This window comes from Orycteropus afer, unplaced genomic scaffold (assembly GCF_000298275.1).
Source record: "Orycteropus afer afer isolate SDZICR_OR568_19922 unplaced genomic scaffold, OryAfe1.0 scaffold00042, whole genome shotgun sequence".
Classification (NCBI taxonomy): domain Eukaryota; kingdom Metazoa; phylum Chordata; class Mammalia; order Tubulidentata; family Orycteropodidae; genus Orycteropus; species Orycteropus afer.
Genome location: NW_006921629.1, coordinates 11,497,104 through 11,513,558, shown reverse-complemented (window position 1 = coordinate 11,513,558; position 16,455 = coordinate 11,497,104). Strand labels below are relative to the sequence as shown.

General features: G+C 35.0%; 1 protein-coding gene across 1 annotated transcript in view; it reads right to left on the bottom strand.

Moving 5' to 3' along the window:
• Positions 1-16,455, bottom strand: part of PAFAH1B1 (platelet activating factor acetylhydrolase 1b regulatory subunit 1) — a 49,584-nt gene that overhangs the window by 7,822 nt on the left and 25,307 nt on the right. The window contains exons 2-8 of the mRNA XM_007937460.2: positions 14,403-14,487; positions 14,090-14,164; positions 13,034-13,240; positions 7,033-7,201; positions 3,657-3,759; positions 2,736-2,964; positions 1,112-1,213 (exon numbers count right to left, since the gene is read on the bottom strand). Of these exons, the coding sequence (XP_007935651.1) occupies positions 1,112-1,213; positions 2,736-2,964; positions 3,657-3,759; positions 7,033-7,201; positions 13,034-13,240; positions 14,090-14,164; positions 14,403-14,487 (970 nt within the window). The remainder of the gene's footprint in view (positions 1-1,111; positions 1,214-2,735; positions 2,965-3,656; positions 3,760-7,032; positions 7,202-13,033; positions 13,241-14,089; positions 14,165-14,402; positions 14,488-16,455) is intronic.

The following is a 16,455-nucleotide window of genomic DNA, read 5'->3' as shown; positions in this document are numbered from 1 at the left end:
TTTTTTTTTTTTTTTTTCTCTCTCTCTCTCTCTATAAGCTTTGCTGGTTTTTGTTTCTCTAGAGAACCCAGTTTTAACACAGTATGGTAGAGCAATCCGAAGGAACATTTTTATTTTTATTTTTTTTGCTTTTCTGTAGATTTCTTTCTCTACAATGGAAATTGCTATTTTGCTTTTGCAAAAGTCATTTTAATAATAGTAATAAAAGACAACAGAGGCAACAAAACACTTTGCTTTGGTGTTCCCCTTATTTAAAATCATCCACTGAAGTCAGATCACATTTCCTGTGGGGGAAGAGTATGCGTTCTTTCATTTTTCTTCCCCCTTTTATGACTGCTAATAAGAGCATGCTTTCTGATTTTAAATACAGATCACCTTTTCTAGCAGCAACATAGTATAACTGAACTTAGCTCAGAAAACTACTAGAGCTTAATTTTCTAATAAATTCTTGACAATACTTGTCGAACATATCCTAAAAAGAGACAATCACTTTAAGATACAGTTAGTACCTAAAGAACCTCTAACCAAACACAGATGCCAAATTCTAAAAACTGCTACCGGATTAATGTTCACAGATCCTCTTGAATTCCTTTAAACAAACAGGAATGTCCACAAGTCCTTACTATCATTTGTATGTCCTCATATTGAGATCAAGGAGCTACTGCAATGAAACAAGCTTTTCCAAGTAAAAAAGCTAGAACCATTCATTTTAGGATGGCAAAATAAACCAAATAAACTGAACCATGTGAATAAGTATAAAGAACTCCTACTGAAATAAATACAGTAATAAACAGAATCACATCACTTAAAAAATGACCAGGTCTATAAAAACACAGTTTTTCCTTCATAGGAAATGTTACACAAATTTTAAAGGTACAGTGAGTTAGGATCTCCCTAAGCAGTGACTAAAGTGTAGAGCCTTTACATAACATCACAGTCTACAGAAACAGATTTTCTTTAACAATAAAATTAGAAAGGTTTAAGAAAAAAGCATCTATATGAACAACTTATATTAAAGCCTGAAATACTTCAGATTATTTAATTAGACATCACAAGGCATCTAAACCATAAGGTGTAAAACACAGTGAAGATGCAAAAGCAGCCAACTTACAAGAGTCATAAGGCACATGCCAGTACTGACATCCCACATCTTAATAGTCTTGTCTCTGGATCCAGACAGCAGGAATGGCCCAGGCTTGCCACTTTTTTTAGTCTACAGAAAATACGTAAGAATTCAGTTTCCATTCAAGAATTTTAGGAGGACTTTAAATGGCTTTTATATAGCAATGTCCTAATTTTGTAAAACTGCAATTGAAAAAAAATCAAAATGCACAAAAGAACCTTGTGATATCACATGTGGCTACAAAGGAAGGACTTAGATAACACAAAAAGAGAAAACCTCTTCTTAGGTTAAGATTTAGTTTCAGACGATAAATGTATGCTCAAGATTTCTGTAGTCAAGAAGGATTTTAACACTATTTAATTCAACTTTTATATTAGACATATATGGTCAAAACCAAAAAACCAAACTCACTGCCGTCAAGTTGGATCTGACTCACAGCGACCCCCCCTCTTTGGGTTTCTGAGGCAGTATCACTACAGAAGTAGATTACCCAACCTTCCTTCCAAGAGTAGCTGGTGGGTTTGATCCGCCAGCCTTCTAGTTAGCAGTCAAATGCCCTAGGCACTATGCCACCAGAGCTCCTTTTTATATCTTCAAGCCAGAATCAAATTTATGACATACAGTAACTATCACCACCAGAGGGCAGTAAAAAGAATTTAAAAGTTCAACAGCTAGCCAAAATAGAGATTACAACAGAAGCTTCATTTAAAAAAGAAAAAAACACTCATTGCCATCAAGTCAAGTCTGACTCATAGCAACCTTACAGGGCAGAGTAGAATTGTGTCATACAGTTTCTAAGGCTGTCAATCTTTAAGGAGCAGCTGGAGGATTTGAACTGTCAACTTTTTGGTTAGCACCCAAATGCTTCATTTAGAAAAAATACATATACATATTTTTTTAGGGGGGTTGAGATTTTCCTCCATTTATTAAGATGTGATTTCAAAACTATACAATGGGGACATCCCTATTTAAAATGTTTATTTTTGCCCATACAACTTATTCAGAGAAATAACATTTCATAATTTATTGTAAGGTACTAATCATAAAGAATAAAAACACAAATTAAGAATCATGAAGAAATACAATGAAACTCCAGACTCAACTAACGTTTCTAGTCATCCAAAGAGTATCAGAAGCATCCATATGAAATATTCTTCATTTAAAGAACAGTTTAATACTGAATTGCCATTACAACATAACTTTACCAGTAAAATATAGTTTTGTTCATTATAAAGGCCACTTTTCTAAAACATAATTTAAACTTCTCCAACAATTTTATCTTGCATCACTATGAGTCGGGTCTGACTCGATGGCACACAACAACAACAACAACACTCTTATAACAATGGCATTTCTGATTTCTTCAAATGAGCACTTTTATCCACATTACACATCAAGTCAAGAGCTACCTGGAGCAGTAACAATCACTGGTTAAAAAATATAAACATGTCTGTTAGTTGGAAAGAGTATATAATTTCAAGATTCAGAATTCCAGGAGGCAGATTTTTAAAATGCATAAATGGCCCTAGAATTAAGAATCAGAAAAGTGTCTGCAAAGTCCTGAAGTATCTATCAGCAATAAAATTATGAAATGGCATGAAATCACAAGTACCTCAGATCCTGTTGCTTCAGAGATGGAAGAATATGAGCTTTCTGGAGCCCAGGAAATGCATTCTACCACATGCTCATGTTCTCGGAGCTCGGCCTTGCATTCCTTTGTTGCTACCACCCATACACGCACCGTCTGGTCATTGGAACAGCTGGCTATCAGGGTGCCATCCTGATTTGGTCGCACCATACGTACCCATTCTCTGTGTCCTGTGAATGTCTTCACACAGTAGCTGTCAATAAAAGTAACAATTTACGTTGTGAATGACCATCATTGGGATACTTCCCAGAAGGATTAAAAAGCTATGCACTGGATGAAGAGAATGGCATCAAGCTAAATCATATGAAAGTCAACAGAATAAATGTATAATCCTGGTTAATAAAAAATGGGGACAAACAGGTTGGAAAGTCAACCAAATCAGTTAAAATAAGTTGACAGGAGTAGCATTAAGAAGTTAACTAAAACAACAAATTCTGGAAGGAAAATCTTTGCAAAACTAAACACACAGAGGAAACTTTAAAAATATTTCTAGCCATGTTTGGAAAAAAGTAAAACTTGTAGGTTAAAGTTTTATTAAAATAAAAATGTATGAATTTAAGCACAACCAAATCCAGCCTAATACAGCATACCTGCACAAATGCTATTTACATTTTAATTTAAACCACAGAGAGATTACTTAAAAGAACACCACAGAGAAAATAAGCCATTACATAGAAATGGCTCTCAAAGATATAAAGTCTCTCTTGTAATGTCTCTGTTCCTTTTAGGGAGACATTTAAGATTAAAACTTAAAGTTTTTAAAGTATATAATACAACTGTCATGATCATTATTCTAGTTAAAGCCAAAATTACTGTAACACTCAGAACACAAATATACATACATATATATCTGTAGCTGATGCCTTTTCAACTAAACTTACTTACCCAGTTTGCACTTCCCACATTTTTATAGTTTTATCCCTTGAGGCAGACACTATATGATCTCCATTGGGCATGATGGCTACTGAAGAAACATTGTGGTCATGGCCTACAATATATAACACAGCAACACAGTAAGTGATATACCACAAGAAGTATTTAATCCCTGGTTATTCCCCATGGGATTTCAATTATAGCAAGTTCTAAATATACTGGGCTTTAAATGAATCGGTGAGAAATCTGGATTTACACAAGAAAGTTAAGGAATTAGAAACTTGAAATGATCCACAATGCAGTAAGCAGCCGGCTCTATTTATGATAAGATTTCAACCTACACAAACTGTTTAAAAATATAAAGCATCAACAACAAATATTTTACTATATCTGCAGTGTAGTAAATTGTTTAATATGGTCCCTTCTAGCCACAGTCCTCCATTTTGTGATGTATTACTCTACGCCTGTCCAGGGTGGGATGTATCCTGAATCCTGCCTTGATGGTGGATATGACTCAAATCACCAGCCTCAGCTTCCTTGAGGGAATATATGTGAATGTTCTGGGAAAGTTTGCTCTCTCTTGCTCTGGATCCTGTGTTTGGCTGTCATCATCTCACCCCTGGACGTGGACAGCAGCCAGTCCTCTGACCTCCCGATTTGGGTTTGCCAGCCCCTGCAATCACATGAGTGAGGAGAATACTCCAGACCTATGTCTGATCCATGGATTTGGGCCTAGCCAACCTCCCAGCCTCCACCAGCATGTGAGCCATTTCCTTGGCAGTTTACAAGTTCTCTTAGATGTTATGGTGAAACTTAGAACCTTAAGACAGAAGGGAGAGTACTGCGGAAAGGAGGAGTTGATATTAGAGATGATGGAGTGGTACAACAGTTTGGAAAAGTTGGACCTCTGGGACATCTTTAACCTTTGAGCCTCACAAGGACCAGACTTGTGCTGATCCTTCTAAAAGAAATTATTTGAGTAATACCTATATGCCCTCATCTTAATATTTATATATGAACTAAAAAACAAAATATAGAATTTCCCATGGCTGATATTCTAAGATATCACACAGAAATAAGATATACAAAGTTAAAAGAGTAGATTAAAAAAAAAAGGGGGGGGGTGAGATTTGGTTCTATATTTAAAATAGTAGCTGAGAATTATCTTTTGTTGTTGAATGTTCTTGGGGATTAAAATAAAGGAATTTATACATACACACACATACATAAAATTCCTATTTCCCAATGGTTATCCTTTGCAGCAAAAGCTTCAGATAGTCTTTATATATCAAGGAATATCCATCAATTGTAAGGACCTCTGTTTTCTTTAAGTTAGAGTAACAAGCCCTGGCTATTTAAAGAAACAAATACTAGACTTTACAAAAGATTCACCAGAATTCCTTTAACTGATAAGCTTCTCTAATGCATTTAACTTGGGTGAAAAACACATCCTTGAAGTTACACCCTCTATATAATCACAGCTTATTCAAACTCACTGAATAATCTTTTAACAAAACCTAAACACTAAAATTTCATCATGTTTAAAGAAGCAAACTTCAACCAAAAAAGTGTCTACATACCAGGTACTAAACCAAAATGTTATGTATATAATATCAATACATTTTTATCCTCATGACAACCTCATGACTTAGGTATTATTACTTCCATTTAACAGATGACAGAGGTTAAAATTTCCTAATGTCATAAGTAAGCAGGAATTTGAACCTAGAAATCTGATAGCAAAGCCCATGCTCTTTCCACAGAGCCACACCACCTCAGAAAAGTCTCACACAACAAGACCTGGAATTAACCTAAATGACACTCTAACACATTCAACATTAAAAAGTGAGCAAGGAAATCCGTGTTCTGCAGCCTTCACTACACATATTAAGACTTCAGTTTCCCAATTGTGAAAAAGAAAAAACACTAACTTCATGTTCCCTTTCTCTGAAACACAGGTAAGTGCCCTGGAAGTTTTTCTTATCCAAAAACATTCATGAAAAATATTAACAATTTATATAAACAACTTACAGATACTTAAAACCTTGTAAGAACTCTCCACTACTATGGCTTATCTATGGCCTATCTATGTTATACGCTCTCCATTGAAATAAACAGTAATTGTAGGACACCTGTACTCTATTAGAAAACAGAATTATTCTCTCTTGAAAGCTGTATTACAAATCACTATTAAAACAATACTTTAAATTAATGATAGCAACAATGATGATACAACATGGAAAATGTATAAAAAATGAAATAAATGTAAAAAGGAAAGGGATTAAATTGAATTTAATGAATCCAAATTAAAAAAATCCATTTTTGTCAAGTTAATTCCGACTCAAACAACCTATAGGACAGAGTAGGAGCTCTGGTGGTGTAGTGCCTAAGGCATTTAAGGCTGGTTGTTTAAACCCACCAGCAACTCTTCACAAGGATGACTGGGCAATCTACTTCTGTAGTGTTACTGCCTTGGAAACCCAAGGAAAGGTCACTATGAGTCGGGCCCTACTCGATGACAGTTTTTTTTTTTTTTTTAATAGGACATAGTACAAATGCCCCATAGGGTTTCCGAGACTGTAAATCTTTACATAAGCAGACTGCCAAGACTGTAAATCTTTACATAAGCAGACTGCCACAGCTCTCTCCTATGGAATGGCTGGTAGGTTCTAGCCACAGACCTTTCAGTTGGCAGATGAGTGCTTTAAGCATTGTGTCACCAGGACTCCTTGTTATAAAACAGGAGTATTTAAAACAAAATATAGGTATCTATGTTGTTGTTGTTGTTGTTATGTGCCATCGAGTCGGCCCATAGGTATCTATACCAACTCTCAAATAGTTCAGCAAACAGCAAATGTGAAAAATGGTAACAACTGGTAGATCTAGGTGAGGGGTACAGGCATGTTTGTTGCGCTATTTTTGTACGTTTTCTATAGGTTTAAAATTTTTTAGAAAATGTATGGGAGAACAACAAATCACAACTATTAAAAGGAAATAAAAAAACAAAAAACATTTAGCCTCCAGAACTCAATGCATGTGCAGCTATCACCTGGCCCTTTTCATTTGTTAATTACCCTGTGAGTTGAGCTCTGGTGACACAGTGGATAAGGCATCTGGCCGCTAACCAGAAGGTCAACGGTTCAAACCTACCAGCTATTGTGCAAAAGGAAGATGAAGCAATCTACTTCCATTAAGGATTTACAGCCTTGGAAACCCAAGGGAGGTTGCTATGAATTGGAATCGACTGGAGTGAAGTGTTTTTTTTTTTTTTTTTGAGAGTTGGGAGTCGGAACCAAAATAAATGTTGATACCCTGGGTATTCCTATCTTGGTGTAGGGGATGGGTGTAAGGGGTGGTGGCAACAAAATACCTATCCTTTACCCCTTACCGTGCATGGTTCTGATGCATTCAAAGCCCTGAAAATCCCATAGTTTAATGGTCATATCTGCAGAACAGGAAGCCAGAAGCTTGCCACTGTGGTCAAATGAAATATCCTGTACAGAGTCTGTGTGCCCCTTAAGAGTTCGTTCAAAATCTCCAGTCTCATAATCCCACACCTGTCAAATGAACAGAAAACTAGTTAACACCAAACCATTGCTTCTTTTCTAGTTTCACAGCTGCACCCAGCAGGCCCATCTGGCAACTTACTAATTAAGTAAGTAACAAGGGCTAAGAGTCTTAGAAATATCCCATCTTTGGTCTTTATAAAATATTTTAATAGAGAAAATGAATATTGCAATTATTAATATAGAACACAAGTACCACAGTTATTAAACATCTATCATATACCTAACTAACCAGTCCCTTCCCAATCTGGAAGCAAGCAACAGATATATATAAATAAGTAAATTTAAGAATGCAAATGAAACAACAACAACAAAAAGGCTCAGTGGCTATGACAGGCAGTTATATATACAATATTAGGAAACAAAAGAGGAAGTAATAGAGCAGCAGAGTTCACACATGGAGGCCAAGTAAAGATTTCGTAAGATGTAACTATGTAACTATCCATGAACAGATTAACAAAAGCATACAGAATTTTCTGATTAAAAAAATAAATCACAAATCATTTAGATATTCTTCTAAATTAAGGTAACAATTTAGATAATTTTTCTAAAAGAATAATGAACTATCAAAGATAAAAACCGTAAGAAACAGATCTCAAGAACACATTATACTTCTTTCTGATAGTCAAATGCTACTTGGAAGATCAATCTTTAACCAACATCAATTACATGTTCTAAAATCAAATGACTGATTTCATTCTTCCTATGTAAGTACAAATTGATCTGTGGTAGGGTATATATCAACCAATTTAGGCAAACTCAGAAAAACGCATTTTGCCAACTTTGACAATCTAAACATCCATCATTAGGGGAATGGGTAAGGAAACAAAATTTTTATCTGGAAGGAATTTATGGCATATATAGATTATGCAAAAACACACAAAAAATAAATAATAATAAAAAAATTTACACATAGGAACTCACCACTATGTAAAATATACTAAAGAAAAGTAAATTATCTTCTAAAAATATTTCCTTTACTCTTCCCAAATAAAATTTTTACCTTTTAAATATTTCTAACAAAGAAATAATTACTGTATGGAATTTTGCACATGTTTTATTAAATTTATCCTTAAGTGTTTCAGGTTTTTTTTTAAATTGGGATTTGGGTGAAAGTTTACAGAGCAAATTAACTGTCCGTACAGCAGTTCACATACACTTTGTCTTATGACATTGACTACAATTTACCACAATGCAACAGCTCCCCTCCCACTTTCTCCCCATAGTTACCTCTTCCCTGTGTCCTCCCCTCCATGCACTCTGGCCCCCTGAGCTATGTCCCTGTGCATACACAGCCCTTTCTATTTGCCCATGATTGTTCTCTCCAAGGGGTGTATCTACCTGTTGTAAATGTTCACCTCATATGCCTGTCTTTTGTTTGGCTGGAAACCACAGGAGTGGGTTCAATTCCAGACCTGAAGGGCAGCTAGGGGCCACAGTCTTAGTGGTTCCATCAGGCTCTTTCAGACCAGCAAACCTGGCCATCTCTCCCCTCCCACCAAATGATTTTGAGTTTTGTTCCACATTGTTCTCTCATTCTATGCAGGATCTCCTACATAGATGCCCTTCCAAGTGGTTGACAATGGCAGCCGGGCACCATCTAGTTCTTCTGGTCTCACAGTCATATAAGCTGAGAATCACATGGTGTAGCAGTCGCTTGGACTAATTGCTCCCATGACTCTCTGGTTTTCTTCATTCTTCTTTGCTCTGGACGAGGAGAGACCATTGCTGCATCTAGATGGCTGCTTGGAAGCTTTTAAGATCTCAGTCGCTACTCACCAAAGTAGGAGGTAGAACAATGTTTTGTGTAGTATGTTATGCCAAAGGAGCTTGATGCCCCCTGCAACTTGGTCCCAAGACCACACAGGTCCAACTACTCACTCTCTCTGGATAGCTGGCTGTGGCCAAGAAGTGACTATGACCTTGTCCCTTGTCAGCTCTACTATACACCTGGGAATTCTTACAGAACATAGCAATCAATACACTTGTAGAAACATTGTCTGCCAACCCTACAAATGGTCTTGGGCACACTCCCCTGTTTTAGGGATTTTTGATGCTACTATAAATGGTATTTTTAAATTTTGATTTTAAATTATTTATTGCTAGTTAATAGAAAACAAATTTTTTTTCTGGGGGTACACTGACCTTATAACCTGTGATTCTCAAACCAATCTTGCACTATGGGATGAACCTTACTTTCTCATGATATATTAATTATCCTTTTTACATATTGTTGAATTCCATTTGTTAATAATTTGTTAAGGATTTTGCATCTATATTGAAGAGTAATATTGGTTTACAGTTTTCTTCTAGTATTTCTTTCTGTTTTGGTAACTTAATGTTTAACTTTGACATCAAGAGTTCAGATGAACATTTTACACACCCAAAGTAAGATGTGATCTTCACACTCACATCAAAGTTTCAGTTAAGAGTTTCTTCTCATGCCTTTATTAAAGAATAGTATTTTTTTCTCTAAAATAAATAGACGCTGAAAATGAAATGCATCCCTTCACAAATGCTGAGCCACAGAGCATTTTAGTGTTAGTTTACCAACTTCAAATGAATCATAAGAACTAATTTTTTCATTTGATATTTATGTGTTGTCTAATCATAGGAGTAATAAATGCTCATGATAGAAAATCTACAATGTACTGACAAAAAAAACCCACCAAAACCCACTGCTATTGAATTGATTCTGACTCATAGTAACCCTATATAGGACAGAGTAGAACTCCCCCACAAGGTTTCCAAATCTTGTAAATGTTTATGGAAGCAGACTGCCTCATTTTTCTCTCATGAGGCAGCTGGTGGGTTCGAACTGCCAATCTTTTGGTTAGCAGCCAACTGCCCTAGCCACTGTGCCACCAGAGCCCCTTGTACTGACATAAAGGAAGCAAAATAAATATATAATGGCATACTTTTTCCATGCTTTTTTTGCTAAGCAATGATTGTGTGTATATTTCATTAGCCTACTTTCTCCCTGCTTCTTGTAAGAATTTTTGTATGCCATTAAATATTTAGCAAACATTATCTTTAAAGGCATTCCTATCATGGGCTATGAATATTCATTATCATTATGGTGAACATCTTTGAATGCTGAAAAAACTCTGTCCTCATTTGTAACACTTAGGTCAGATAGCAATGGTGAAGAATTATTACTGGGTCAAAAAGCATAAACTTTTTAAGCCCTTCATAAACTCTGCTAAATTGCTTTCCCAAAAGATCATACCATATGTAATTGAGAACTCCTGCTTCATCAAACTCTTGTCAGCACTGGGAATTCTCATTTAAAAGTAAAATACCTTGGCAGATTTGACATATATTCATTTACCTACAAAGATGTTACAGTTTTTTCATATGAGCTTTTCATACATTAAAGTTGACAATCCCTCATCTGATTAATTAAATATAATTTGTTTTGTTTGCTTTTCATTTTGTGAAATATTAAGAATTAGTTCTAAATGCTAACCTAGAATAACATTTCAAAAATTATGTGATTTAATTTTTTTTTAATCATGAACTGTTCCAAATATCTATCTATCATTTTCCGTAAAGTATTATAGTCCAAATGGTGATGAAGTAAACCTAAATGGGTAACTCTAAAAGTAACAATCTGTTGTATTTATCAACTGTACAGAAGAAATTAATATAACACATTTTCTCCTTTTTGTTAACAACTTTAACATTAGCTACAGTTTACTTAGCTACTTCATCTTACTAAACCTAAACAGCCGTAAAAGGAAGTCTAGTAGCATAGTATATAAAGCATATGACTGCTAACCAGAAGGTTGGTGGTTCAAATGCACCAGCACTCCACAGAAAGAAGACTAGCAATCTACTTCCAGTAAAGATTTACTGCCTCAGAAACCCAATGGGTCACCGTAAGTTAGAATCGACTCAATGGCAATTGAGTTGGGTTATTTTTTGTTTAAACAGCCTTATGATGTTGATAATTTTTAACTTTCCTTGCCCTAACAAATGAGAAAATTGAGCCTTAAGCCTATTAGGTACTTTGCTCAAGGCAGTCACAAGATTGCAAAAAATTCTATCTCCTATTGGCAGTGAGTTTTTTTTTTAAATTGTGCTCTTCAAATTTTTTTGGAAGGTAGTTCTATCACAGTCATTATTTAGAAATAACCTAACTTTACCATAACTGAAGAAAGAAAAAGTACAGAAGGCGAGTCCCACAAAATACCCAAGAATAATGAGAAGCTTTAGGTATAAAAATGAAGAGAACAACATTATTTATGATAGTAGATGCCTGAAAAATAACACAAATCCAAAGGAAGAGGACGTGTAAACAGTGCTAACACATTGCTGCTACAAGTTCCTAAGTGCTCAGCACTGTATTAAACAATTTTCACAAATTAATTCATTTAGTTCTCCTAACAGCCTTACGCGATAGATACTATGTTCACTTTACAGATGAGGAAAGAGACATATAAAAAGTTGCATAACGTGCTTATGATCAAATTAATTACTAAGTGGTACAACAGTAGGTAAGTTTTTGAACATTTCCTATGGTAATATAAAGCTGACTTAATATGTATGTATCAGGATGCATATTTACAGTTTTGTTTACACTTTTATACCACTGTTGCCAAAGCAAAACACTTAAGGGTTTTCAATCTATTCAAGAATGTCTACCTCCCCTGCTACTTCAGGACAGCAGCTGCATTGTATTTTTCAGTACACAATGACAAAACTGATACTGTGATTCATGTCTACATACATTTGAAAAATAGTAATACATTAATATAGCAGATATTTAGTTCGCTCAGCCCACCAAAAGTGATGCACATACGAATTTAAGGCTCCCTTTCAATTAACTTTGCAGCCCTGGGTTGGACAGAAGTCACTGATTTAGAAACTAAAGAAATCAGTTTTTTTTTTAAAAGTAAACCAATGTTTAATCTGCAGAACTGGTTAAGCATAGTCCCATCTAAGTCATGCCTACACTGCTATTATGTGATACACATAATCTACTCACATTTTCTGAGTTATACCTCCACAGATGAAACAAAATCCACAATTTAATCTGAAATAAACCTTTAAGTACCTACCCCTTTAACTATCTTATCTTTCTATGGGTGGTTTACACAACTGTTATTTTATTGTGTCTGTATCACAGACAATTTAAAAACAACCTTTTTTCCTGATGAAAAAGATAAAACATTAAAATGTAGTATTTGCTTACTGTACAAAATTCAAACCAGAAAGAAATATATAGCTTATAAAATGAAAAGCTCCTATATTCTCATACCCCTATAGAAAACTACTATTAGTTTGGAATCAAAGCCAATATCAAATACATCAAAAAGAGCCCATTTTTTTTCTTCTTTTCTTTTTTTTTTTAAGTTGTAGTTCAAGTGAAGGAGAGCCCGATTTAAATAAACTCTCTATTGAATCCTTTTGCAGAATATATTAATCCCCTGAAATACTAATTTAACCTTTATTTTCATATGTAAGCCTTGGGAAGTAAGGCACACACTTCACCTTCATTCTCTAAGAACAAAAATCATTCAAGTACAAGGTGACCTACTGCCCAACACTAAATTAGTAATACTGTATTTTCTCAAATTCATCAGTGAAGTTATTTGGCAGATTGTCTCTCAGGAGCTACAATGAAATTTTATTCTAATTCTGTCTTTTACAGTTTAGTACTAATCACTTACACAGTTTCAAAGAATATCTCTTGTCCCTCTACTTATGTCCTCATTTTCAGGATCTTTTTATTTCTTCCACCCAATTAACTTTAAGGCTGCTTTTAACAGTTACCTTCTGCACATCTTTCAATTTTGAAGGGGAAAAAAAAAACCCTACCTTAATTGTAGCATCTTCTGATGCAGAGACCATAACACTGAACACAGGATGGAAAATGACTCGAGTGACTGGACTCCTATGACCACTCAATGCGTATTTTTCTGGTGGGCGGGGAATCCATTCTTTTGGGTCTCGTTTCTGACCAAGAGGTCCACCTGACGTAAATTCTTCTTTTGCTTCATTTAGTTTTGATTCTAATTCCATAACCTTGAGAAAGAACATTCAGTTATTCATGGATTCTCATAAAACTAGTGTATTTGACATCATTTTAAAAAACTTTTTATTTTGCATGGAAAATATGCAAAATAAAAGCAGGATACTTGAACATATTTTAGTAATTTGCAAAGCACGTGCCACATTTAATTGAAAACAATATACCACCAAAAGATCTTAATGGTGCGACAAAACTAAAAGTTGAAAAATGCAGTGCAATTATATAATTAACTGAAGGAAAATTTTAACTTTATTTCTGGTCAGAGTCTTCTAATTTAATTTAGTCTCTAAGTTTGCTACCCATAGTAAATTCCTTTCAAACTACAATTTACATTACATATGTTAATAATATTCCTAAGAAAAGCTGTTATCAAAGCACATATGACATGTTAGGCACCTTTCAAAGGACTTTATGTGGATTAACTCCTAACAAGGTTATTTGATGTATTTATCAATTTTAGATCTGAAATACTATATTCTCTTAAAGATGAAAAGAAAAGCTTAGAGATGAAAATGACATGTCTACAAACACATTTTAGTTCTAGCAACAAAGTGGCTCCACGTGTGCTTCCTTTCTAGGTGCACCTATCAGTTCTTTCGGTACCGAGTCTTTTAAGTTTGAGGTGTCTAGATTAAATTCAGTCAGTAACCTCGGTTACAGAAGGTAGGCTCACAAATTAATAATGATCTGCCTAGGTCAAAGTTTTCATAATGCATAGAAAATGTATTTTGAATTGCCTTTTCAAGATTAGATGTAATTGCAATTAATGTAGATTTATTTAATAAAATCAAAGTTTATAAGAACACACTGAATAAAGTTAACTTTAAAGAAAAATTACTTACCTTTTTTTGTAATCTAATAACAGATGTCCATTTTTTTTCCAAAAGACCAGCATATTTCTTATCTAATTCTTCATTCTAGAGGAAAAATATGAGAACCATTTAAAACCTGATAGTTCAAGTCATATAGAACATTCAGCTCTAAACCAAAAATTACTTAAAATCTGCTTATATAACATGAAAGGAGCATAAGACCAAGCGCAACGCCAAGCAGGACACAGTAACAAATGGAGCTGACTGTTAACTATTGATACTTAAGTAAAATCCACTCATTATCTATACTATGAATAATTGAAAAAAAAAAAATCAAACATACCATATCTAACTCAGCTTCCTTTTTAAAAACAGAATATGCCTCTTCATAGCCATTTGAACGAAGGTAATCTGCTATAGCTCGATTTCTGAAAGAAAACAAATCCAAATGACTCCTAACAAAATTTCATCTCTATTTTGAAGACCATTTTATTTAAAATCTCATAAGCTTTAAGTACTCTTTTAAGAGAATTCCCTTCTCAATTACACAAGTATTTCACAAAAAAGAAATCAAAATATAAATTTTCTAGAACACTCAGCCCTAGTCACAGTATATCCATAATAATATTATTCTTGAGCTTTTAGTAATCAAGTTTCTAATGTGCCGTTTACCTTACAGGCTGTGGGCACTTTGTAGATCAAGATAAGGCTTATATAATTAGGTATCAATGTGTGACAGTGATCATCAATTTTGCCTCCCTTTATCCCTTATTATACTAATATACATACACTTCAAGGACTCCTATGACCATTTAGTTTCCAACAAAAATATTTTGAAAAAACTATGCTTAGTAGGAGCTCTGGTAGCATAGTGGCTAAAGCACTTGACTGCTAACCAGAAGGCTGGAGGTTCAAACCCACCAGCCACTCCTCGGAAGGAAGGTTGGGCAATCCTACTTCCGTAGTGATACTGCCTCGGAAACCCAAGGAGGGGTTGCTAGGAGTCGGGGCCGCTTGACGGCACATAACAACAACAACAGCAATGCTTAATAAGTATTTTCATATTAGAGATAACTTTAAAATATTAGATTTTTTTTTTTTTTAAAAAAAGGGAACAAGTTATAAAACTGACTATGCTATCATAGAATGTCATTCATTTCGACTTAAAAAGTATGCCAAGTTGTTGTTGTTGTTGTCGTTATGTGCCATCAAGTCGGACCTGACTCATTTCGACCCCTCCTTGGGTTTCCAAGGTGGTATCACTACGGAAGTAGATTGCCCAACCTTCCCTCCAAGAAGTGGCTGGTGGGTTTGAACCGCCAGCCTTCTGGTTAGCAGTCAAGTGCCTTAGGCACTACACTACCAGAGCTCCTACTCCAAAGTCAGAGAAGCTGAATTAGCAGACGCCTTTTCGTGTTCACCTTGTATTCTTTCAGAGAAGGGAAGACTGGCTAGCCTCTGCCTTGGGCAACTCAATAATTTTTAACCTCAAGTCTCACTAAGACAGAAACAGTTGTTTGCTTGGGATTTCCTTTAAAAATGTTATTAACAATTAAAAACTTAATACATACATCAAACCTACACACATTGCCATCCCAGAGTTGACTGCAACTCATAGCCACCCTACAGGACAGAGCAGAACTGCACAAGGTTAAGTAAATTTTGAGTATGAAAATAAGTATACAATAAAGGTCCATCAATGAACCCCCAATATTCCATCCCTGAAGCAACTATATCACCAGTCTTTTCTGTATTCTTTCAGAGATAATCTACCCATATAGAAACATAGCTACATATACCAAAAAACCAAATTCACTGCCATTGAGTCAGACCCAACTCATAGCGACTCCTTGGGTTTCCAAGGCAACATCACTACAGAAATAGATTGCCCAACCTTCCTTCCGAGGACTGGCTGGCTGGTGGGTTTGAGCCACTAGCCTTCTGGTTAGCAGTCAACTGCCTTAGGCACTATACCACCAGAGTCCCACATACCTACATATAGTGTAGAGATAATCACTACTTGTTTTTGAAACAAAATGCACTACACTATATATAATGTCCTGTGCTTTGCTTTACTTTACATAAAGACACTTAAACAATCTTAGCAATTATCCTTTAACAGAAAATGTATCTTATTTTAAAAAATTATACGATATTCCATTATAGAGATACATGACTTTGTTCCTACAATGCTGTCAGTGTGAACATTAATGCCATCATCTACTTAATTTAATGATTTTTGGATCAAAAACACACTCTGGTAATACTGTAGAACTGGAAGGATTATGTTTTAATTCAATGGCATGTTAAAATAATAGTGGAGACGGACAGTAAGAATTAAAGCAAACATTTTATGTTCCAGGTAACTATCATAATGCCAAAGATCAAAATACCCT